The sequence below is a fragment of the Cryptotermes secundus genome, unplaced genomic scaffold (genome assembly GCF_002891405.2).
Source record: "Cryptotermes secundus unplaced genomic scaffold, Csec_1.0 scaffold196, whole genome shotgun sequence".
NCBI lineage: Eukaryota > Metazoa > Arthropoda > Insecta > Blattodea > Kalotermitidae > Cryptotermes > Cryptotermes secundus.
In genome coordinates this window covers 271,986-297,941 of record NW_019735556.1, presented here as the reverse complement: position 1 = coordinate 297,941, position 25,956 = coordinate 271,986, and the positions used below count along the sequence as shown (strand labels likewise).

Below are 25,956 nucleotides of genomic sequence, written 5' to 3'. Positions count from 1 at the left end.
GGACGGAAACAGCTCCAGTTTCCGAATCGTCGTGTTTTCTGTTCTCTAGGATACCGGATGACAGAAAAAGTAAAAAAACCCAGTAATTCCGTGAGCATGTTCTATATGACTTTAAAAGAATTTGTATACAGCACTGTTGCATAGTAACGGTACAATAGAGTAAATCTCCTGGAGCAAATTCTCGCTTTTGCTTAGTCCCCCATTTTCGTGGACGCTTTCAAATTGTGGCTTTGTAGCGTGTGATGGAGGAAGCTAAGTAAATGTCCACTGAACTCAACTCTTCTGCGTGGAACCGTTCGCTTCTTGCAGTATGTATTTAGGGAAGAGGGAGATTAGGCTGTGTACTATTGCGCGATATTTCATTATACCTGCGATCAATACATTACTCAGCTTATCTTATCTCAATAAACAGATGATAAACTCCTGACGCCATTGGTAACACTTCAACGAAGTATAATGATTAAAATATCCCGTTACGTATCAAAATCCGTTATGCTATAAATATTTCTACGCCTTTACAGGTCTTCTTTTATTTCCCTTCATTTCTTTATTTTTCTTCTTCCCATCCTTGCTACCTTCCTTTACTTCGTAGTCCTCTCTCATAATTTTCTTTCTATTGCTTTTAAAGAGAGAGCCTCTGTGATCTAGTGGTCAGAATTCCCGCCTACAGATTTTCTGAGAAGTAGTGGGTCTGGAACGGGGTCCACTCAGCCTCGTGAGGATAACTCAGGAGTTACGTGAATGGAAAGTAGCGGCTCCGGTCTAGAAAACTGAGATTAACGACCGTGGGGATCCGTTGCACTTACCACGTGACACCCTGTATGCGCAAATTTAGCACTAACGTCGCGACAAGCGGCGGTCGCTCGGTCTGTGTAGTTCGCTTGCGGACTGCAGGTCACGGAGCTGCTTTTAGAAATAAATTATTTCTGTAACCATAACGTATTTCCTTTCATACTATAATATTTGTTTCAGTCATCACAATTTATGTCTATAGTTACACTACATGACACATTATATATTTCGGTCTTTTCGGCCATCATCGGGTAATACATGTTTCTACATTCATCTTTTGTTTTCTTCTATTTTCTCCTTACATTGGCGAATGTTTACAACGAGAGAAACCATGGGGCGTTATGTGCCAATGTATCTGATGTAAAATTATGCTAAAGGAATTAAACTATTAAAGTGTTAGAGCTTAAAATGTCGCGTTATAATTTCTGAGTTTTGGCTTACGTCATACTGGTGTTGCAAACGGTGTAGTTGTTTAGTTTTTTTTTCTTTTTGCTGTTCGTCGTAATCGTATGATTAGTCCAAGATGTAAATATTGGCTAATACAGGAAGAAAACAACATAAAAATAAAAGGTGACTGCAGAAACGTGACACATTACCCCACAATGGCCAAAAAGGCAGAAACATTGATATATTGGGTTTTTGGACTTTATCCATCGTCCTGGTTTTTAAGATAACTAATAAAAACACGACGTTTCGGAAACTGGATCTGTTTCCGTCCTCAGGTGAAGGAAAACACCTAACAGAATAGGTGTTTTCCTTCACCTGAGGACGGAAACAGATCCAGTTTCCGAAACGTCGTGTTTTTATTAGTTATCTTAAAAACCAGGACGATGGATAAAGTCCAAAAACCCAATATATCAGTGTGTTATACACCATCGTCAGAATCCTATAGTAACTACAGGCAGAAACATGTTGCAATGTATAATAAAGTGTACTTACACGCATAAGTTGTGGTGAATGGAATCAAATACAATTTATTCGCACACAACATGACGCTGGAACACAATATATCATTTTATACATATAAATGATTGTACAGACATTAATGAGACAAATTTATTACATATGTAAATACTTCATCAGCAGACCTCCAAATTCCACAGAGATATATGTATGTAGTATTGAATGGCGTACTTTCCAAATTTCGTGTCAATTACAGGGGACATGTTTAATTTTTATACCATGCTAAATTATGCTAGTTAAATACGTCATTGTTATAAAACTTAAAGGAATGCTTAATTTTATGATTCCTACAATAATGATATCATATCTGGCTGTAAATCTTGAAGGCTCTCTGGAACTGACGTGCTTCTCAGCGCTTAAATCATCACCACTTTTTCAACAATGCATGGTCGCGAGTCCATGACAAGCACTGTCACCGAAAGCATTCAGCTCAGCGTTTCCGTGTGTGATTCGCATTCCCCGAGTTCCTTAAGTTTCTCCAGAGAATTAACATAGGTCACAGTTGCTGCTTCCGCAAACACCGTACACATCGTCGGAAGATACTTCTGTGTCACCATTGTAGGGCCGTCAAACAACAAAAGACACTGAAACGTATTATTTTAACTCAGCTGAATATAATGTGGTCGAATGGGTGAAGCAGTGAGTCGACGGGAATGTGAGAGGACGACAGAGAGACTGGGGACGGTATGAACAAACGGGAGACGGAGTGGAATAGTGACAGCGGGAATATGAGGATAAGAGAGATCGGGTTAGCAAGGAGCGGCTGTGACTTGGAGAGGGAGTGGGATAGTGACAAATCGTTTTGTTTGCGAGCGGACGGGGGTGTGTGGCAAAGAGTGTGAATCAGATTATAGAAGAAGGAGGGTGTGAGCTTGAGAAAGAGTGAGGAATTAGAGAAGAAAGAAGGTGAGTGAGAGTTAGTGCTAGAGAGAATGTCAAAGGAAAGCGTGAGAAAGCGAGTATACGGAATACGTGTGCGAGAGGTAGAGAGTGTGACCGAGGAAATAGGAGAGGAAGTGAGTGAAAGGCAGGAGTAGAGAGTGAGCGAATTCGAGATAATAGGAGAATGTGAGAGCTAGTGAGAGTGTGAGTGAGAGACCCCGTGAATGAGTTAATGTTTGGAAAGACTGAAATTGATTAAATTAGTATCCCATCAAGCGAACTCGTCACACTTTTCAGGAATTGGGTCTCCCTTATAATTTAAGTTTTTGATTTATCGCTCATTATTCAGCGCTGTAAATTCCAATCGAATTAGTAATGAACTGATAGAAAACATGACATGAAAGACACAGAATATGAACCTTACTTAATCGATATTTAGGGAACGTGTAGAATACTACAAATTAACAGACAGCTTTCTTTCTACCCCATCTTTGATAAACGACCTCTTTTATCCATTATCTTTCACCAACTAGAAAGTTTGTCTACACGTTAAAGTATGAGGGTCCCTCGAAAGTTAATGCCTTCATTCCTCGCAAATCTATCTCTGTTGTTGCAAGATTGCTAAAGGAAATGTCTTGATTTCCTGTATTTCCTTCTGTTTTGTTGGGTACACTCCATAACAGTAACATTACTTAACAACAAGATTTTCGTTCTGAACTTAACGAACTTTAATATGAATAAAAATGTCTTTTTTTCGAAGAAAAGTGTATATCGTACTAATCTCAATAAAATATTTACAAGTGCTCATATACTGGTGAGTTCATGTACATAAGTAACTTCCGTCCATAAAATATAAGACGTAAGTCGTAAGAACATTAATTATACTCGTAACAAGGAATACATTCGTTTCTTGAATTAAAAAAAAAACAATATTTTTAATCAGGAAATTAAATTTAAATGCGTATTTTGGTGCTATAATTTGGTTTTGCCATGGAATAGTCTTAGTTCTCCAAACTGTCTATAATAAATTTCGATTTCTGTCAACCGAATTAAAAATTTTATTCGGCTATCAATGAGCTAAGTCAGGTCCAGTATTAAATGAGCAATAATTTGAAATAAAGGAGAAGCAACTCCCTTCTTAATTGCGTTTCGGAAAATATTTCGGTAAACATCTACTGACCACTGATAAGTCGATCTGTCACCAAGAAATAGCATTAAATATATGGGACCGATTCCAACGAAATTTGGCACGACAGACATAGAATTACAACAAATTTTGTCAAAACATTTTGATCTAGATTTATGTTAAGAACTACTTAAATTAAGATCCCAGACTAACTTAAATGTAGGGCCTGCACCTTTTGAATCTTTGGCAGATTTTAATATANTGCATCCGTTCTGCGGTGGTATGACTCACGGCAAATTGCAGCCGCGGCGCGCACTTGATTGTACGCACTGTACTTGTATATTAGAAACACGGCACTTCTATTATACTAGGCATACCCTATGTGTAAGTTTGTAAGGGCAATGGAATTTATATATCTAAATACATTTATCCGAGAATCTTGCTATGTATTCACATGAACAAGAGTTGTTTTGAGTAAACGTTATTCTGCCGAGGTGGCTGGTAGCGGTAACACTCTAGACTTGTATTCGGGAGGTGTTCCTTTCGAATCTCGGCGGGGACAATAAATATCCTGACAGGTTTTCGTGGTTTTTCTCAGTGACTCCAGGAAGCTTCCTCGGTTAGGAAAAGACCATTTCCTCCAAAACAGCATTCAACAGTAATCTTCCTCTCCGACACCATATAATAAATATGCTGACAGTTTTCTGAAATACCCCTCCCACACGAGAGCACTAAGTATGTATAAAATAGCCATTTACACAATACCTATATAAAGATAATCTGTTTCCAGCAACTCAATTATATGCTGAAAGAATGCTGCCCAAATTGGCTTCTAATCTATCCGATAATTCCTCGATAGCGTATTATTATTTATTATTAGAGGGGGTGGGTTTCCCTATGCATTTAGACCAGTTACCTCGATAGTGTATATCTGAACAGCAGACAGGGATCATGTGTAAACGAAACACGCCTCTCTATATTACACTCAAAGGTGCATTAGTCCGTTATATTTCATTATTTCAGAAGATTTTCTTAGCAATATCTGATTGGATGTTTATGTCATACGTTCAAAGATGAAGCAACAGTCACTGCTAAATGCATGGAGAGGCTCATTTCGCAAGGTACATGGAAAGAACAGGATGCCATTGCTGCCAATACAAGTTCCGTGGCGGAGAGGTGGCAGACTGTTGCTCTAGGGCACGGACAACCAGAGAGAAAACCAAACACCACCCAGAATCATTGCATGTATAATAATAAACTGCAAAAGAAGTGAATTCAAGGTTTGGGACGAGACAGACTGTATCCATTGAAGGGAATTTGACCTTAATAATTTATAGATCAGGTTTTAACCTCCCTTTGCTTTCACTAAGCTCGCTATTTATAAAATATATTTCAATGCAATTACAGTACATAAATAACAGGTTAACGTTAAAAGTAATATATGATATTACTGGTCCTGGGAGCAGTCAGGATTACTCAGGATACTTGCTCCGTACACAGTAATCAAACTTTTCGTAACAGTTACCTACGATCAACAGCTACCAGAAAACAATAGACATATCAAGGACTGTTAAAAATTGGGTAGGAGTAGAAAAGAAAGTCCACCAGATGCAATCGCGGAATGCCAATGTGATAAGAAAGGTACGCAACAATGAAATTTAGCAGTTGATTTACTGTCCTGTACAACTCTACCTGAGGTTCTCACAAAAGCTCCAGCACTGCATCTTAACTGCTTCGCTCTGGCCTTAGCTTATTCTTCTACCTTGAAGATGGAGGAAACATGATATTTGGGCTGATTTTGAAGTGATTGCACGGAAATTATATCTTATAACATAGAACTATTCACGATCGGTTCCCCTACTTCGCATATGAGATGTTCCGAAAAGGATTCTCAGCCCAAAAGCTAAAATTCATGCTTTAGGTAGGCCGCACACCATCATGCGTCAAGACATGTAACAGTCAAGACACGATGTCTGCGACATGACGCAAAGAAAGGAGCACAATTGAAAAGAATGAGATTATGAAAACCGCCGCAAACCGGTCTAAATTATGACGCTGATTTCAGCTTCGTACTGACGAATCACGAATGAAGCAAGACTGCGTCTTTTATCTCATGTCTTTATGGTTGTCTTGACGCAGACGGTGTGCGGTCGCCCTTACAATTGTCATTACGCCCTTCGTTCTGTCCTCTGTAAAATGTAAATTTGTTCCTCTGCTTAATTAATTAGAACAATGCAAAGAAGATATGCGGGGAAGTGGAAGTATAGCTCCACCATTCCTGACCTCGACACCAGATGGAGTTGCGAAACTTCAAGCCCCTGCCGCTTTACTCCAAGTACCCATTAGATAGGACGCTCGGTGGGCCACAGAGCCTGTCTGGACGCTGTAGATTAGAGAGATATTTTTTGCCCCGAACCGGAATAGAACCCTGACCGTCCGGCCCGTGGCCCGTCGCCATAGTGCATGAACTACCTCGACTCCCTCTGTCCTGGGTTCTGGCAACAACAGATTCTTTAAGCTTCTCAATTCAGGATTTACGACCAACCTCCCAGGCATGCTATATATATTAGCGTGTGAAGATGAGAAAGTTTTGTAAGGAGTTAACTCGAGCAAAATTACAAAGTGAAGAGTGTACCAAGTCCCGTGAGTACTGAAGCGCTCGTTCTATCTCCACTTTTAGGGGAAAGAGAGTTAATGCATTTTTCTAATACTTTGCATTACGTCGCACCTTTTCCAAGTAGTTTTCTTTTTGCGTTTACCTTACTTTCAAAGTAAGGTTTTGCAGTACTTTTTTACAAGCCACATTTGAACTGCAGCTGGTTGCAAAACTTTAAACTAAGTTTTTTTTTTTTAATTTGTGTTGATGGATATAGTACATCCAGTATTCAGGTGATAGAGTCTTCAATATAGNGTGTGAAGATGAGAAAGTTTTGTAAGGAGTTAACTCGAGCAAAATTACAAAGTGAAGAGTGTACCAAGTCCCGTGAGTACTGAAGCGCTCGTTCTATCTCCACTTTTAGGGGAAAGAGAGTTAATGCATTTTTCTAATACTTTGCATTACGTCGCACCTTTTCCAAGTAGTTTTCTTTTTGCGTTTACCTTACTTTCAAAGTAAGGTTTTGCAGTACTTTTTTACAAGCCACATTTGAACTGCAGCTGGTTGCATAACTTCAAACTAGGTTTCTTTTTAATTTGTGTTGATGGATATAGTATATCCAGTATTCAGGTGATAGAGTCTTCAATATACCTTCACATGTTATTGGTTGAATCACCACTTAATTCATGCTTTCATATAAATTCAACGGCACCTTTCGATAACATAGGGTCATCATTAGGTATAACTGATGATTTATTAGTATACATATTTAAACCAATTTGGTACCTATTAAAACTTGGTACATAAAATAATCTAAAAAAACTTTTTAAAATAATATGAATTGATGATGTCCTGGCATTTTTCTTTCTCGTGTTCTCTCCTCTGTTCCTCACAGAATGGTGTATTTCGTGGACGATATCTCGGTTACGTGCTCTTCTGTCACCAGAGCGGGTGGACTACCATTAATGCGAAAGAATGCTTAAATACAGCACTCAGGTGGTAATTCTTTCATCTAGCGCCTTGTTTTTGCATGCCTGTATAGAGATTGCCGAGTGAATGTACAGGAAACAGATCAGTACAATGGACGAACTGAGTGATAGAAAGATACATCGATATATTGATGAATGGAAGGACGAATGAAAGAATGAATGACTTTTTGGATGAATAGACGGATGAAAGGATGGGAAGACAGATGGATCCACTGAAGGCCAGAAATATATGGAAAGGATAGAAGACGTTCGCGAATTTTTGTGAAAACTTAATACGAGTAGAAACGCTGTTAGGGTAAAGAAAATCAGCGTGACGACAGCCAAGCGTATCGAATAAAGAGAAAAGTGGAATAAGTGAAGGAGTATAAAAATGTAACATTGAAATGTACCCTTTATAAATCGGGCACAAATGTATCGAATGATTTTAAATTAGTAACATTCTGCAGTATGGAACCTATGTACTATACTGTCATGTCACGTAATTGAGTGACTGGAGATGGGTTTGATTTGTAAATCGATTTTATTGGACACTTAAACAACTCGTGACTGCACTTGACAAACCAGTTATGGTCTTCACTGTGCTATTTAATAACCTCTTCCAACGGCTGACGTTCCTCTGCTTCAGGGCTCACGTTCTCGCAGGCTGGCGGCCATCTCACCCCAACCTCCTACTCTTCTGACTGCCGCCTCAAAACATTCCCGTAATGGCCGCTGGTCTTCATTATATTGCCTCGGCACAGACAGAACAGAGAACACCGTTTCCAATAATTCTTCTATTGTTGGGTGACGTAGCTATCCGCGAATACCGTACAGAAAATGTCGTTTCTCTGTTGCGTGTGTGATCGTTGTTTACTCTGCCGTAACCTATAACGTCTCTCTCGTCAGATATGTCACAATATAGTAAAACCATTACAAGCACATTCAAATGCTCCATCTTCATGTGTTTGCCCAATTAATTTTTACTGTCTTAATTTATTTGTTAGATCTTATACATACAACACGCTACATTATTTTTATAGTCTATTTTGAATTTAAATACTGATAAGACGTACGTGCCTCGTCAATATAGTAGCAGGAAATATGTTTTGAACTAAATATACTTCGCTTGAGAACGTGGAAGCACAAAAAGAAGAAGAAGAGAAAAGGAATGATCTTAAAATGAAAGATCTTTCACTTCGTAACGGATATCAGACAGCCGTCGTAAGTTTAATTGTGAGAATGTGATGCTATCTTTTGTTTTAGACCGTGAACTGCTGTGAAACTAATGAATAGGATGGCCATAGCTTCATTCCCATGGCAACTCCAGTGTACTCTCTTCAGTGGAGCAGGAAACGAAGGGAAACACCGAAAAAAAATGTCATTTTCTTCTTACAGTAAACTGTCTGTTGCTTCTATCCGATTTAACCAAAAATTAATTATGTCGATAGGTTTTTTTAAGACTTCCTATTATAAACTGTCACAAAAATCTGTCCGGTTGGAACCTCGTTCTTTCATGAGGGCAAATAGAAAGACGAAGAAACGGACGGACAGACATGAGAAAGCTAACAGGCATTTTATGTAATTTTTGAGGACTCACTTAAAATTGTTCAGCGATACTTCACTCTGGGTGCCCATGAAGCAAAGACTGTGACATTTAACCAAGTTTTACCACTGGATACCAATCACCCCCAATTTCAAAATTATTTTTCACTGTCATAGTTAAAGATTAATGAAGACTGCAGAATGATCCATGGGATATTGACAGGAAAACTATAGACAGCAAGACATTTTCCATTTACCTTTATTCATTAATCAATAAACGGTAAAGGTCCCTCTGCTTAACTAATTGAGCACTATGCCATGAAGACGTATGGGGGGTTGGACGTATAGATCCACATTTTCTTTACCTCGGCAATAGTTGGAGGTAAGTGGTCAGCTTCACGCTCCGGCTACTTTACTCCTTGGGAATGTTTCCCGTGTACCCACTGAATATGAGGCTGGGTGGGCCCCAGAGCCGGTCTGGACTACGTGGAGAAGAGAAAGTTCTTGACCCAACTGGGACTCGAACTCCGACCCCTCGGACGTCTAGCCCGTAGTCAGTCTCTATACCGACTGCGCTATCCCGGCTCCTTTATTAAACAATTATGTTTATTAATATGAATCTGTTGGCACAAAATTATACTTAATTGGGATCTACTGAAGAGTTTGGTCTGGCGGTACTGCTATGTACATGTGTATTTATTTTTGAAGTGGTGAGTTCGAATCTCGGCTGGAACACCGGCTATCTTGGCTAAGGTTTCTCATGGTTTTCTCAGTTCCTACAGGAAATTTCTGAGATATTAACTTCAGTTAGGCCATGACCGCATCTTTCCAAATCCTTTAAATTCATCGTCCATTAGTCATTCTATCATCTGGCATTGTTAAAAACAATTTAAAAATTATTATGATCAAAACTGTAGGGTTAACACCACTAATACCACGATTCTGAACCTGCTCTAGAAAATTCCACCATCACACATTTAATTGAACTTCATTTTAATGTTATCTGTCATCTCTTACCTGGCGTAAAATATATATTTTTTTCTGACCACTCAGTTACCTTTTCCGGTTTCGGCTGCGTAATTTTGCATCTCCCTTTAAAAAATATTTTCTTGTGAGATTATTAATTATGAACGAATAAATGAATTAACGTTAGTATAAATAGAGTCTAATATATATAACAGCTGTGTTCTTCTTGATACGTGATAATTTAAATACGTAGTTTATTATATCCTGATTTATACTGTAAATACAGTGTAATTTCAATTTAGAAATTACATTCGTACTTTTGAGCTGTTGGATCCTGTCTCACACTTCAGGTTTGGTAAGAGGAAGGCGACACGCCTTCCACTGCCGTACTGCTCGCTACAAATTCTACACGGAATATCTTCACGCTGATCCCGGATTTCGAAAAAGAGCAACGGCTGTATAATTATTGTTAAGTTACACTAGAATATATTCGTACAACAAATTAAAATAAAATATAAATATTTAGAAAATAATTGTATAATTTAATATTAAAGTCATTTGGAAGGCTCGGGTTTGATTCCTGGCATGGTATTTGTTTTTCTTTCTTTTACAGAGTCCAGACAGATTCTGGGACACGTCTGGCCACTTATCCAGCGGGTAACAGAGCCTATTTTCCCTGGAGTAAAACGGTCGGGGCGTGAGGCTTACCACTTATTTCTAACTAATGCCCAGGTCAATAATAGTGGAGCTACACGTTCACTCTCACATTTATGTTCATGGCATAGTGCTTAATTAATTAGGAAAAGAATAAATTTACCTTCTCTTTATGGATGTGATGCCATGTAGGCTGATAAACAGGTATCAACGTTTCGGAGGAATCGACTGCCTCCATCTTCAAGGTTCAAGATGAAAGTAGCAGGTTCCCTGAAATGTTTTTACTTACGTACCACCCTACACTCGTCCTATCTCAGTAGATCACAGTTAACATTCTTTTCCCTGACTACCTGAAATCAAATACTTCTTCTGAATGGTACAAAGCAGTATCACATATCACAATAGGCCTACTATGGATTTCTATCCTGTGCTTTAGTTTCTAAGCCCACAATAACTTTTTCCAGAGTCCATTTCAACTTCATTTCTTCGTGGAATTGGAGTTGGTCACACACGAAACAGAAATTCCTCCCATTGTTAGTAGTGTATGGCTTCCGCCTGGAACTCCACAGAGCATCGAACGTTAGTTCCGGGACTCGCACAATACACAACACGTGCCGTTAACCAGACAATGGAGATGTATCTGGTGAAATCAGGCACAGATCTGCCACAATTTACGCGGTAGTTGCCTTCCTGGGAAAAACAGTGCAAAGCGAGAAAGTGTAAAATGTTTCTTTGTTTCTTTTCCACAAACTCGGTGATAAAAGTGTGGGTTGCACTCCTAAGCGGCTATTTGTAATTTTAAAATCTGCGACTGCGCTTTTATCTTACTGCTTAAAAATGAAAGAGCGTTTTAATGTTGCTGAAAAGGTATATTAATAAAATCCTTATATTAAGTGGAAAGTCCATAATTAGGCGTTCCGTATAACCTTCATCGACGGGTATAAGTTTTAATAATGTGACGTACTGACCCGTTGCTGAGAGCTGACTCTCTAAACATCAGCCGTTGCTAGGTAATACCTCCACGCAACAGTAAAGGGGGTGTCACGGTACGTGACGCGCACAGGCATTGCCATGCAGCATACGCGTGCGCGGTGACGTCACACAATAGAAGAGGTGATGCAGGCGGTGTTCTCTGTGGATCCGTTCCGAGGCCATACGATTCGATCGACTCTGTTCTGTTCAGCGAGTGAATGCAATGCAGCTGAGGGTTCAGTTGTGGAGTGATAACCAGCGGGCAATGGAAGCTGAAGAATTTCCATTGCTAAGATTCACTGCCAGGGAACGTCTAGTGAAGACATGAAAGAAGAGTAATCCTTGTGGAGAGCTGTTACCAAGTAAAAGACTAGTGCAAGTAGACTTAGAAGTCTTAGATAAGTCTACTTATAAGTCACTATGAGTGACTTGTAGTGCGAAAGCCAGCGATAATGTAATACTTATTTGTAGTTGACCTGTAAGTGGTCAATAAATCTATTCACCAATCCAAACCCTGTCTATAGTCTCTAGTACACGTGACGGTATTAAAGAAATTGAACTTCTTTGGGTTTCAGGTACACAACGGTTATTATGGTGTGTGCTATCTTCTGGGGTGTAACGCTGTGTATTCCCATAGGAATCCACCGATGGAGCAGCGTACAGCCTTCATCGCTAGGGCCCAAGAGTAAGTCAAGCAAGAGCAAGAAGCTGGTGACTTGAGCCGGAATAAGACGCACGTACTAAATAAATCATTTATATTATAGGAAGCAGCGCCAAAGTAGGGCACATTTATAATCATGGGACACGACAAGGCCTGTATTCGAAGAAACGTAAGTCATGATATGCCTGTACAAAACACATGCAACTGTATGCAAAATAACCTTCTGCATTTCAAGCGGACAATGTTTAGTACTAGATATTACTGCCATTGTAGGTTTTAAAATATGTTAGGCGATATCGCAGTCCATAGTGAGGATAGGATACGGACTGACGGACGAGGAACTCGAGGTTCAATTCCCGGGAGGGGCAAGAGATTCTCCCATGTCCACCTAAGTTCCTATCGAATGGGAAAATGTGGCTCTTTCCCAAGCGAACGAATAGTGAAAATGACAACTCCCATCCCTCTAGTTCTGAGGTTAAGATTGTATGAAGCTATAACTACAGTCTCCCATACATTTTTATGGCGTAGTAAAAGTAAAAACGAACTATCTCTGTAATGGGCTGTGGAGGTCCATAGGGTTGTGAGACGTCGAGGTTCCCACATCTTCTAGACAGTCGACAAACATGGCGGCGAGTTTGTCAGCCTTACGGCCCGGCCGCCCTTTACCCCCAGGAAAATTTCTGATACTCATTTCTGTTAGAGGCTGAGTCAACCTCGGAGCTAATGGTTAGGTAAATTGAACCTAATGAAACAACGGACAGTTTTACCTTTTAGGTGACTGCTAAGAGCAATAGCAGAGCTTGTAATTCCACTCTGTTATTTAAAATGTTAGAATGTGAGAATTGTGTCATACGATGCTATCTCTTAACTGTTTACACTTCCCTAGACCACGTTTCAACATCTCCGTAAACAGTTAAGCTTGCGCACTAAATCGTCCTTTCCTGAAATCTTATCTATTCTTGTCGTGAGTCACTTTAAATTCTTTGCAGTCATGACGAAGAAAGCAATTATTGTATTGAAGAGTATACAGTCTTCAGGGTTGTAACGCCTTGTAGTTCGCAAAGATCCCAACGTTTCGGAGGAATGTCTCACTTTCATCTTCAAGGTCAAAGAGCAATTCCAGGAACATGTTATCAGAAGCATGCTCAGCTTTTCCCTTGATTCTATAGATTTCTCGCTTGGCTTACTCTTACACTGAGGATGGAGGTTACATATTACTCCGAAACATCGGTCTTTCTCCGAAATGCATTGTGTTAGAACCCAGAAGACTGTTATCTTCAGGTTCTGTCCGCGACAACAGTTAATGTGTTACCAGATAGCTTATTCTTTATGGTTAATGACTGGTTCCTTCAAGGATGTGACATAGTGTAGTAAAAGTTCACTGTCGTTACAGACGAACTTACAGGCGTCATCTTTAGGTTCGAAGATTTATGATGCGAGAAACGGGCAAGCAGTAGGTTTGAAATTACTGGGTTTATGGGCGTGGTACATTGTCCGGTATTCTAAAAACCAATAAACCTAACGTTTCGGAAAATGTAACGGAACCAGTTTCGGAAAATGTAACGGAACCAGTTTCGGAAACGTTACGGTTTCTGGTTTTCAGAATGGCGGACGATGGACAAAGTCCGAAAACCCATCAATTCTGAATGTGACACACCATCGTCAGAACCCTTTAGAACCAAGCAGAAGATTCGGTTTACTGAAAATATTTTAAGCTTTATATAGTCTAAAAGAAAGTATTAACAGAAGGAAAATAGTATATGATTCTGATATTCTTATGAATTACATCTATATTTTCAAGGGAGAAAAATGTTAACATTTTAGAATTTTTAAATAACGCTCGTAACGAATATACAGAATGTGTGCTTAAGGCAACTTATTCATTTTATTGAAAATGTACTGCAATAATTTCACACCATACAAAACACAGAAGATCTTCGATTTCAGACACGCTTCTTCAATTTCTACGTGATATTCAGATCTGACAGAACACTTTTAAAAATGAATTTCATCTTAATGATAATTACGAATTCAGTTCCTACCTCCATTAAACATCACGCCATTAAGACGTATGCTGGAGTGAAGTCATAGCACCACCATTCTTCTCCTCGGGGCTAGACGGACGTGAGTGGTCAGCTTCACGCACCGGGGAAGAACCTCCGATTCCCATACGGTAGGAGGCTGGGTGGGCCCCACAGCCGGTCTGGATATTGTGGATTAGAGAAAAATTTATTGACTCTGCCGAGAATCGAATTCCGAACGTCCAGCTCGTAGTCCCGCTTGATAGATATTACATATAGAGAGAACTGATTCAGAATTCGTTATTGCTAAACTCGACCAGCCTTATAGCAGACTAAAACACGTAAGCGTATGAGTTATTACCAATTTCTTTACCTAGAAAACTGAAATAATATAAGTACAAAAGTTGCTTGGCTATTTCTGAATCTCCTGTCTTCATATGTCTTCGAAGATAGGAACGAAATGGGTCTAATTTGAATAATAATGGACACGTATCTCTAGCTTTCGTCCTTCTTCGAAGCATATAGCATAACGTGTTCTGAAAAACTGGAACGTTTCGTACAAAAGGGGCGTAAGTGCAAAGACTACTTTCTAGATATTTAGTTAGCCATCCCGGATATTTGGCACGCAACAAAGTATGATTCCAGTTGCTTCACACATTTAAATGTAGTATTTAAAGAAATATTAAGGTTTAACTTCCTCCCATGAGTTTAAAAGAATTAACATTCATGTATTTTACAGCAGCCGGTACGGCCGGGCGGTCTAAGACATAAACAGTCTTCGCTCGCTCGAACGCTGGGATCGTGGGTTCGAAACCCACTTAAGGCATGGATGTCTGTCTTGTATGCTTTTATTCTGCGTATAGGTAGAGGCCTTGAGACGGGCTGATCCCCCGTCCAAGGAGGCCTACCCACTGTGTATAGCATCAGGGAACTGAAAAACGGCTAAGGCCCAACAAAGGGCTTTAGTCATAATAATAATAATTACGTCAAACTCCGCTCCAAATTGTCTGTATATACGCAACCGTAATGCTTACCACTGTGTTAACCAGCTGATCTGGAGTGGTTGGTTGAGACCCGTCCCTTCATCAGCGGGCCTCAACAGAAGAACAAGAACTCATGCACGTTTGTTACCGTTTTCATTCTCTGTAAATAGAATTATTTGGCTAAGGAAAGCCATACGTGCTTTCAGAATGTACACGAAGAAACTTCTTAAAAGAGTCATTTGGAAGACCAGAATTGTGTACAATGTATCTTCGCGATTTCTAAGACATCTGCTTGGATTAAATGTAAAAAAGCTGACAAAAAATTGGACCCCAAGCCACAGAAAAAAAGCCGTGCTTAACTAATTACACACTATACCACGAAGGCACACGGAAGCGAATATTTAAATCTCAAAGAGATAAAAGCGGGAGTCCCATAAGGCAGCGTGTTAGGAGCGGTCTGGCCGCGCCATAGCTCAAGCGATTAGTCACTGGCTTCCCACCTCGACGGCCCGGGTTCGGTCAAGTGTGATTTCTGGTGGACAAAATAGCGCTGGGGCAGGTTTTCTCCGAGTACTTCGGTTTCCCCTGCCAATCTTCATTCCACCAATTGCTCCACAATCACCCTCACCTATCATCTGGGGCTGGTACAATAGGCCAGAAGTGGCCGCAGTACAAGAGACTTAGTCCTATCCCACGAGCAATAAAAAAAATAGGACCGGTCCTGTACCTGTTATACATATATGATATGCCCATTGCTGACGGCACTGCTATCATGGCAGTAGAGATAACATCGAAGAAGCAACAGATAAACTGTAGCAAGCCACTAACGTGGTCAACTCATGGACCAAGCAGTGGGGTATCATATTGAACGAGATGAAATCAGATTTGAGGCTTTCACGGCGGTAACTATGAAGAAAGCAGTCTTCTGGGATTTGGCACCGTGTATATGTGATGTTAACCGACGTTTCGGAGGAACGTATCGCCTCCATCTTCAGCGTAGAAGGGTTAGTGCCCAGCCTTTAACCTTGCCTTTCTCTCCCCCAACACAAAACCATGCTTGTCCCAGCTCCTTCCCCCCCCCCTCCCACACTACTGTTTTCACTTGTATACTTGCCCTTCCCCCCTTCCTTCTCTGCTCTCACATAGCTGTGTATATTTCCAACACCAGTCTGCTTTACCGGTTCTCACGGTCTCTTCGCTTGCGGATTTCTTATATTTTTCCTTCTACCCTGAAGATGGAGGCGATACGTTCCTCCGAAACGTCGGTTAACACCACATATACACGGTGCCAAATCTCAGAAGACTGCTTTCTTCGAGATGAAATCAGTTCATGCGAATTTTACCAATCGAAAAGTAGGCTATATCCAAGTAACAATCAACGGTAACCAAATACCTCATTCGAACACGGCAAAGTATTCAGGAATGACGCTAGAAGCTAAACTGCGATGGAAAGAGCATGTGAAAAAGAAAACAGAAGAACTTAACATCAAATACAGGAAAGCGAAGTGGCCCTTGTGTAGGAAGTTCCAACTATAAATACAAAACAAAATACTAGTACACAGAATTACTGGGGTTTCGGAATTTCTCCATCATCCGGAATTTTAGATAATAGAGGACACGAAGCCGGAAACTGGATCTGTTTCCGTCTTCAGGTGAGAAAGGAAGACATGTCATAAACCCGGTCTGGAATTATGGAGTATAGCTATGGGGTTGTGCGGTAAGAGTAGCATTCAAAGGATAAAGAGATTTCAGAACAAAGTACTGAGGTGAATAGTAAATGCCCCTTGGTACTCTCGTAATAGTGACATCCACAGGGATCTTGGCATTAGGATGGGCACTGCCGAAATTAAAAGCACGAAGATCAGCTTCACCACCGCAGCAACGTGGAAGCGATACAGCTTCTTGACAACGAGAGAATAGCGAGAAGGCTCAAGAGACTCAGGCCGCTTGAGCTAGTGCGACAACAATGGGCTCAAGACACCACATTCTGGGACACACCGGTGGGCGTAGTTATACGTAGTAGTAGTAGTTTAGTCAGAAGAGAAATGCTCATTAGTCTCGGACTAGTTGCATTATTAGAACGCAAAAAAATACCACGAAGGCATATGTGTAATGGATGCATAGACTCAAGTTTTCTTAACCTCGGCATTAGTTGGAGGTGAGTAGTCAGCTTCAAGCTCCGGCCGCTTTGCTCTTGAGGCAAGAGCCCACGGTACCCATTGGATAGGAGGTTTGGTGGGCCCAAACCGGTCTGGACGAATTGGAGGAGGAGAAAATTCGTGACTATACCGGGGCTCGAATTTTGGCCCCTCGGCCGCCCAGCCTGTAGCCAGTTGCTATACCAACTACCCTATCCCGGCTTCCCGGTAATGGTACATGTTTAAAAAAGATGTTCCAACCAAAGTAAACTACTTCTTTTATCTCTTCAGTATGCTATTTCCAATTGGTAGTCATGCAGAGATAACGGTGCCCAATGGAAGTTACGAGCTGCATTGCGGCTGGCTGGAAGCGTCACAGTCATCGGGGAGACAGAACTAAGTGCCACGTGTGTGTGTGTCTCTTCCATTGTGTGAGGATTAACAGTTAACGTAAGGAATAACTTCAAGTCAGTGCAATGGCTGGGGGTAAAGGCGATGGAGCTGGTTCTGGCTACGGAGACCTGAATTCTAAAATCACCTGCCTGAAAGGAACTTTATTCTGCTTCAACGTAGCGACATGGGTAAATACTGAACTCAGCATAAATTTTTTACTCACGTTTGCTGCCACGACGCTTTCTTATAGTAGTTCTGACATAATCGCGTTACTTGTTGAGATACATTACAATTGTTATTCCATAATTTGTAGTTTTAGAACGATGAAAGTTGAAATAACCGGAACATATAACACATACGACAAAAGCAAATAGAGGTCACGTGATGGCAGCCTGACATAATTGAACCGTATTGTTACATGTTGGCACGTAACTATAGATGGGTTCAAATAGATGACCGGATTTATTGGACTCATTGATACAGCGAGTGACTATATTATTACACATACACACACATTACTATCCACAGTCACGTCTTCACTGCCGTTGCTTGGTAGCGGCTTACAATCGTGGACGTTCCTCTTCCACTTGGTTCCCGAACTCCCGGGGCCTCCGCTACCAGCTTTGAACAGCAGCAGCTTGCAACGACTGACCCCCAGCAGTTCTCTAACTACTCGTAGTTGGTCCTACTTATAACATCTCGGCATGGACCGCGTATAAAACGCCTCTTCCATTATTATTGTATTCTCTTGTTATCTTGGAAACATGCTTGTTTGCGGACCTATTACTTAGGAGTGACTCCTGTATAATTGCTTATTTCGCGGTTGATGCCTAGCAAAGGGTAAACATGCCACATTATGTTGACAGACATTGGAGTATACAGTCCACACGTCTTATTTTTTGAAAGATTAAGGGATAAAGTTGAAAAACCAGAGCATATAGCATATAAGGGAATGTCACGTGATAGCATTTACGCGACATGCACAGTTATGTTCGCCAAAACCTGAAGCTGGCCACTGATCGAATGAAAACTCGTTATGACAGACTGGCCAGTTGCGTGGGCTACCATGAGGGCTATAAAATGTGGCTCTACTGCCCGAGCCGCACGACGGGCAAATCGTCCAAGCTCCAAACTTCATGGGAAGGCCCGCACAAGGTAGTAAGCCGGATAATAATATGGTATACAGGATTCAGAGGAACTCTAGATCGCGAATAATGGTGGTGTACCTGGATCGACTGGCACCTGATCAGGGAATCGCTCGGGACGAGCGGACTTAAGGAGGGAGCGGTGGGACCAGTTACAGTAATCACCGAGAAACGCGAACCACGGGGAGGAAGGTGAGAGCAAGCAGAGACATTGCAAGGACAGGCCTCAGGAAAGGAAAAATGGCAGTAAGCCTGTGGACAATTCCGGACGAACAGCCTTAAGGAGGACGCAATGTAGCGCGAGATAAGCAGATATATCAGGGCCGTTAACAGGTAACAATCGCAAACAAACACGTTTCCACAGCAACGAATCGATGGGCAACAATAAAGGCACTGTTGGAAACGGGGTTTTCTATAGTGATCCGTGCCAAGGGGTTACAAGGAGTGCAGCTGGAGCAAGAATATGAATGAAATTTCAGCACTACAATTTCCCACTCATTGCTCTCCTGCGGGAAGTGGTTACTAGCTCGACATTATTATGCACAACAATGTGTAGCTGTCAGATATCATTATCTCTGATCTTCTGGACTCCGATCACCTATCAATCGTTTTCCACTTGCTAGATCATGTTATAATTTGGAATTTTTCGGACCTGGTCGACAAATTCAGAGATTGTGAGCGATATTAAAGCCTGTCATCTGAAATTATTTCAGCTAGAATCCAAATTAACTGGGGGGAAGAAGTCGATAAAGCGGCTCGCGACTTCCCTGCACCTATACGTATCTTAGGCTTACAGGCTATCAACAAGCAAAATTACATTCCCGTGTATTAATAAGGAACTACCTGGTTTGCTAAAACATAAACGGAGGTTAATGAAACTGTGCTAAGTGACTCAGGATTCAGCTCTTAAAATTGCAGTTAATTGTGTCTCCAAAACCGTCAGATGAATGACCCGTAGGAAGGCACTCGAACGGTGTGAAACAAAAGTAGGGAACTGTGAGGTCACACCTCAAACTCTGTGGCCTATTGCAAAATCAGTTATGAAAAGAGATGAACCAACGGCACCAACCGCTCTTTGTGGACGTTCAGGAATAACAGAACCCGAACGAGAAAGCGAACGTGATTTCAGACTCTTTAGGAAACCAGTTCATATCTCATGCTTTGTGAGACGAAAAGTATGAGCGGCAGGTGGAGACCAGAGTTCCAGCTCTGCGCGCATTTGCAGATGACACCCCTTCGGGAAAATTATGATCTTGTGACATACATATGTGGGATTTCGAATCCGGTGGTACGGAGAGACAACCACGTAAAACGGGCTAGCCTGAGCTAGTGACGGTGTTCTTTGCAACGGCCCGGCTTTTCAATAGCATGCTATATGCGCGACACGTACACTTGACGAAAAGCCAAGCATATTCGTAAGAGACAAACCCATCTTCTCGTCAGAGAGAATGTCGCATAATGACTATGATCGCAACAGCTCAGTTGATAAAAAACCCTGGTAGTGAGCTCAAGGGGCTTGACGCCAAGACGAACTGATTGGCGGTAAACCATCAGTCATAAAATAACTTTGACTTTGACTTGAAAAATAAGCTATTGGAATGGAGCCGCTGTTCACAGGGGACTTTAGCAAGGAAGTAGAGGAACAGCTATTGTTAGAAGCCGTTACCAGCCAACTACTAGTGTAGACAGCGTGATTATGTAAAGTGAGGAACCGCTGCAATATAGCAAAAATATTGTGACATGTTGAGCTCTGAATGACGCCCCTCCCCCCCCCCCACAGGGAGGAGCCCGTACACATATCATTAGAAAATCTAATCATTCCAAATAAACAACCTGTTGGGAGACATACAGAATAACGAGCATAAGCTCCACAAGATCTTAGTAAGGTCAAGTCCACACGATCTAACTTATGTGAGAAGATCCCGGTACGCAGGCGCTCCACACTACAGTCGCTTCTACCGCCAGAAAATCACGTCAACGAGTAGCAGTCGCAAAGTTTTAAAGAGATTTATCACAAAATAATTAATTTCCATTTTATTACAATTTAATTTTTACATTTTATTTCTTAGGGTCTATTTTTTTTTAAATTTTATTATCTGAGTATTTTAAAATGTTAACTGAAAGACTCAATTTATGAATTTAAAAACACTCAAATACACAATAAGGATCCTTACTGAAAAATTATATGCAAATTGTTAGATGCAATTCTACAACTAAGACTGGTATCATTGTACGCCTGACGATGGCCCAGTATAAGGGTCGAAATATGTAGCGTCAATAAAAACGAATGTTGATATGATAGTGTCTACTTTGTTTTAAATACATGATATTGTTTTGTAGACTGCACACTTCTGTATATATTTTATGTACTTAGTGTTACAGTTATTTGTAGTTACGTCCTGTACGTGGTTAATAAATCCAATATCCAATCCAAACCACCCTCTGGAGTCACTCTAACGCGTGATAATATCATAAATTAGATACGGATAATAACACGAATATACGAGTAAAAGAGCGCTTGGGGTTTCTTGAGACGTACGCAAGCGATCTCTAATATGCTAAGTGTGCTGATAAGAAAATAATTTTGTTGTGCTTTAAACCCAAGGTAATTCTCGTAACCTCACTCATTACTGTTGGGGCAGCAAGAGGGTTAAATATTGCGATATTTTACTGAACGAAAGGTTACTGCTTTTGACCTTCGATGTAAGATAATATTCGTTAAGCAACATGTAAAAGAGAATATTATCTCAGTTACGTGCCAAGAACCGATAATAAAGAAAGACGTCCGTTGACACGAATAGCAAGACGCTTTGTATTAATATAAAACTCGATGTCAACTTTGTGGTTAAAATATATTGATCGTTAGCTGCACTGAAGTGTGGCTTTTATTAGCCACTTAATTTTACTCTTCGTCATATACTGCAGGTTAAGTCAGTATTAATGATTTTGACTTGTATTTTGCACCACTTTATATGAATCTCTACTATTGTTTTTATTCTTTATAATTCTTACGAGGTAGCGTTGTTGGTTGAGGCACTATGCTAGAAGTCGGAAGGTCGCGGGTTCGAGTCCAGATGAGGTGGATTTTTTCATTTGACCTAATGCTTCCAGCCGCACTATGGCCCTGGGGTCGACTCAGTCTCTAACAGAAATGAGTACCAGGAATCTTCCTGGGGGGTAAAACCACGGCCGGCGCGAAGGCTGACAACCTCGCCAACTGTGAGCCGATTATCTAGATAATGTGGGACCTTCAACGTCTGAAGACCCTATGGGCTCCCGTGGCCTGTTACGAGGATAGATTTACTTTTATTATTATTATTATTATTATTATTATTATTATTAGACTGAGTCGTTTCAGCACTGCGGCTACTATTGGCCTATTGTACCACCCCCGGATGATAGACGATGATGAATATGGGGCAGTTGGTGAAATGAATATTGCAGGGGAAACCGAAGTACTCGGAGAAAATCTGCCCCAGCGCCACTTTGTACACCACTAATCCCACATGACCTGACCCGGACTCAAACCCGAGCGGCTGCGTTGGGAAGCCAGCGACTAACCTCCTGATCTATGGCGCGACCTGAATCTCTACTAACTTAACGATCATACGAACCGAAATTTCTCGTAATATTTCACTTCATTTCAACAGTGACTGGGTGGTATAATGTGATTACAAAAGTTTTCTGAAAATACTCGTATATGATTCGTTATTTCCAGTTATGTTCCATATTTCCCCACTTCTGTATTTCATGTAGTGGATTTAGTGAGTTGGTTGTACTCATATATGGAAGTGATTGATTGTTGTCTGCATTCACATGTTTGGCGAATGTTGTGTATGTTGCTAATATGTAAATATGTCCGCCGATCACAAATTTATACTTTCTGTAAATAACTCATAAAATCAAATTGTCGATAAATCAGTTCAATTTGTTAAATATTTTCATGCTACATGTTTCGGCCCTTTACGACCATCATCCATTGCTAATAGTCTCGTCACAATGAAATGATTTACATGAGTTTACGATGTTCAAGTATACTGAAATGATTCTCGAACCTTGTTTAAAATTATTATTACTTTTAGTTTTGCTACAAATTTGTCTTCTTATGTATATGAGGTTTTAAGAGCGAAGTTTTGTAGGGGTAGCAATATGTTTCGCACTAATGTCTTTATGCGGACGTGGGTGTTATCTGAGTGTGTGTTGTTGGTGTGAATGGTCATTTTAACGGATAAAATATTTTTCAAATTTTAGTTCTTTTATGTAGATACTGATGTTATTCGGGTATATGTTGTTGGTGCTGATGGTCACGTGTCTTCTTACTTGGGTGTATATCTCAAAAATTTTGAATATATTGTAAGGGAATAGTTCCATTGTACGCTTTTCCTGTAGTTTCACTTGTGTGTATTTACCCTTTTTGGCGTTCTGTGGTGGGTTCGCTAGTCATGTTTTTATTTGCTGTTCTTTGTTAGTAAATGTTCACTGTAGTGTGGTTTGTTTATGGTCCTGTTTCTGGTTTCCTAAAAACCAAGTTCCGTGCAATATTAATGTAAATGTAAATTGGAATTATGAATACTTATTTGGTGTATATATATGTTATTATTTTATACAATTACTTGTTGAGGTACGACTTAGTTGCTTCTGATATTGTGATGTATCTGGTTGTGTTATTAAGAATGAACTGAGGTTTGCGCTAGTTATATTCAGGAGTACTGAGTAGGAGGGTGGGGGAGAGAAGTGAGGCAGGCTTTATTTGTTACTTTTTTAGGTGGTGGTGAGGTAAGGTGGATTGGTGAGTGGTTTATTATTGTGTGGAATATGTTTTATGATCAGTTTATACTGTATATGGGATTATGTGTGTCTGTGTGCGTGACGTAGTTTTTGTGCACTAAAATTGTTTATGTACTCGTAATTAGCAATGGAAGCTCTAACATCAGCAATCTTAGCACAAATATCTATCCAATATCTTGAACATACCAGCATCATTAATATATAAAAAAAAACCACATCAATGATTCCTTCAGATACGTTGACGATTTACTAATCGTATACAATATACAATACAACACTACCAATATCGAGAACATCTTAGCAGACTTCAATTACATACCCTAATATTAAATTCACTGTTGAAAAAGAAAAAAATTAAATTACCTAGAATTAACCGTTACAAACTTACATAACACACGTTTAACATAATTAGAAGACCCACATCCCCAGATCTCAATACAAACGATTCATGTCACCAACATGAACATAAGAACGCAGCAATTATTTACCTCATGAACCGAATGACTCTCACGAACACACACGACACGAACAAGAATTACGAATTTCAATATAAGAACAATACTACATAACAATAACTATCCTACGTATGAACACCAAAGAAAATGTAAATCAAAACGCATCAGCAAAATCACAGACAGAGAGACTACCTCCACATATATCGGAAAATAAATAGGAATCATCACAAGACTATTTAAAAATCAAGTATACGAACATTGTTTAGAAACACAAACATGATAAAAATCTAAGCCAAAAAGAAACGCTACAGATATTTTGAATGAAAGTAGCATTTACCAATTAAAATGTAACGACTGCCTACTCACGTAATAAATACTGATAAACCAAACTCCGAAATTTCACAACACATACAATACATTAGAGAAAAAATTGATATACGCCACAACGCAAAAGAGTCTCCTACTAAATACGTGGGGGGCGCTTTTACTTACACAGTCTTAGTACAAAAAAATGAAAATGAACAATACGCACGCAGACATATATAGCCCTATATTAATTTAATCATAAAATATATCCCACATGACAATAAACCAATCAACAACTCACCTTACCTCAACACTTCCTAAAAATTAAAAAAGAATGAAACATATTCCACTCCTTTCCGTCACCCTAGTACACGTTACTCCTGGCAGACCTCAATACCATAACCAGATGCAGCATAACAACCTCATTATATAAATTAATAACATATATACACGAAGTAAGTATTCATAATTCAAATTAACATTTATATTAACATTGCGTGAAACCCATTTTTAAGAAAACCGTAAACAGCTTGATAATAAACCCCACTACACTAAAAATCTACTAACTAAAATAGTAAATAACGCCACCAGTGAGCCCACCACAGAACGCCAAAAGCGTAACTCCACACACATGAAACTACGGAGAAAGCATACAACAAAACTATTCCCTCAACAATTTATCCTCAGTTTTTAAGATAAATCATCCTAGCAGGGCGAAACGTCGGCATCAGCACTACCAATGTATACCCTCAAAACGTCAAATAATTTTAGACCTGTTTTACTAATGTTCGACAAGGATATTAGTATAATTAAAAGTTGTAATCTTATATACTCGTAAAAAACTTCTCATATGACAAGACTATTAACAATAGATTAATTGCGTCAAGCATGTTAGTAATGAACTTGGATACATTTTGTTGTTTATAAACGCCTCGTGATGGTCGTAAAGGACCGAAACATGTAGCGTGAAAATATTTAATAGCTTAAACTGATTTATCGACAGTTTGCTTCTGCCAGTTTTTACTGAAAGCATAAGTTTGCTGTGATCGGCGGACTTATTTACATATTACAATTGATTGCTTTTATACTGATAAATGCGAATTTATTCTATCCTGTAAATCGGCGCCAACGATCCGAACCGATTTCCGAAGATTCTGAATACGGATTTTGAATACCAATAGATATATAAATTAAATAAAATATAAAACGACAACAGATCATCAAATACATGAGCGGATGCCGAAATCATTAGTCACTGCAGAGGCATGTTAAATGTTCTCCACCATCAACAAAGCATAAGATTAAAAATTAAAATTTTATATTTATATTATAATTTATTCCTCTGACTTTCTTCTTTAATATTTTCTATGGTACGACCGAGATAAATTGGTTTTAAATAGTTCTCTTATCCCTGTATAACATACTCTGTGACATACTATTAAAGTTTCAGATAACAGCAACATGATAAGAGAATGGATAAGGCATTAATTAGCTGCTTCGAGCAGGGTCATTTTTGTGAAACTGCGGGTTACTGAAATACTCAAGAAATTCCCTGCGTATTATGGACGGGGAGGATCTTTGCCGTATTAACAATAGTATTTATTT

General features: G+C 39.8%; 1 protein-coding gene across 1 annotated transcript in view; it reads left to right on the top strand.

The window, feature by feature from the left end:
* The first annotated feature begins 17,653 nt into the window (after window positions 1–17,653).
* LOC111869540 (tetraspanin-2A) overlaps window positions 17,654–25,956 on the top strand; it is a 119,832-nt gene continuing 111,529 nt past the window's right edge. Inside the window, exon 1 of the mRNA XM_023861156.2 lies at window positions 17,654–17,845. Coding sequence (XP_023716924.1) covers window positions 17,741–17,845 — 105 coding nt within the window. The 5' untranslated portion in view covers window positions 17,654–17,740. The remainder of the gene's footprint in view (window positions 17,846–25,956) is intronic.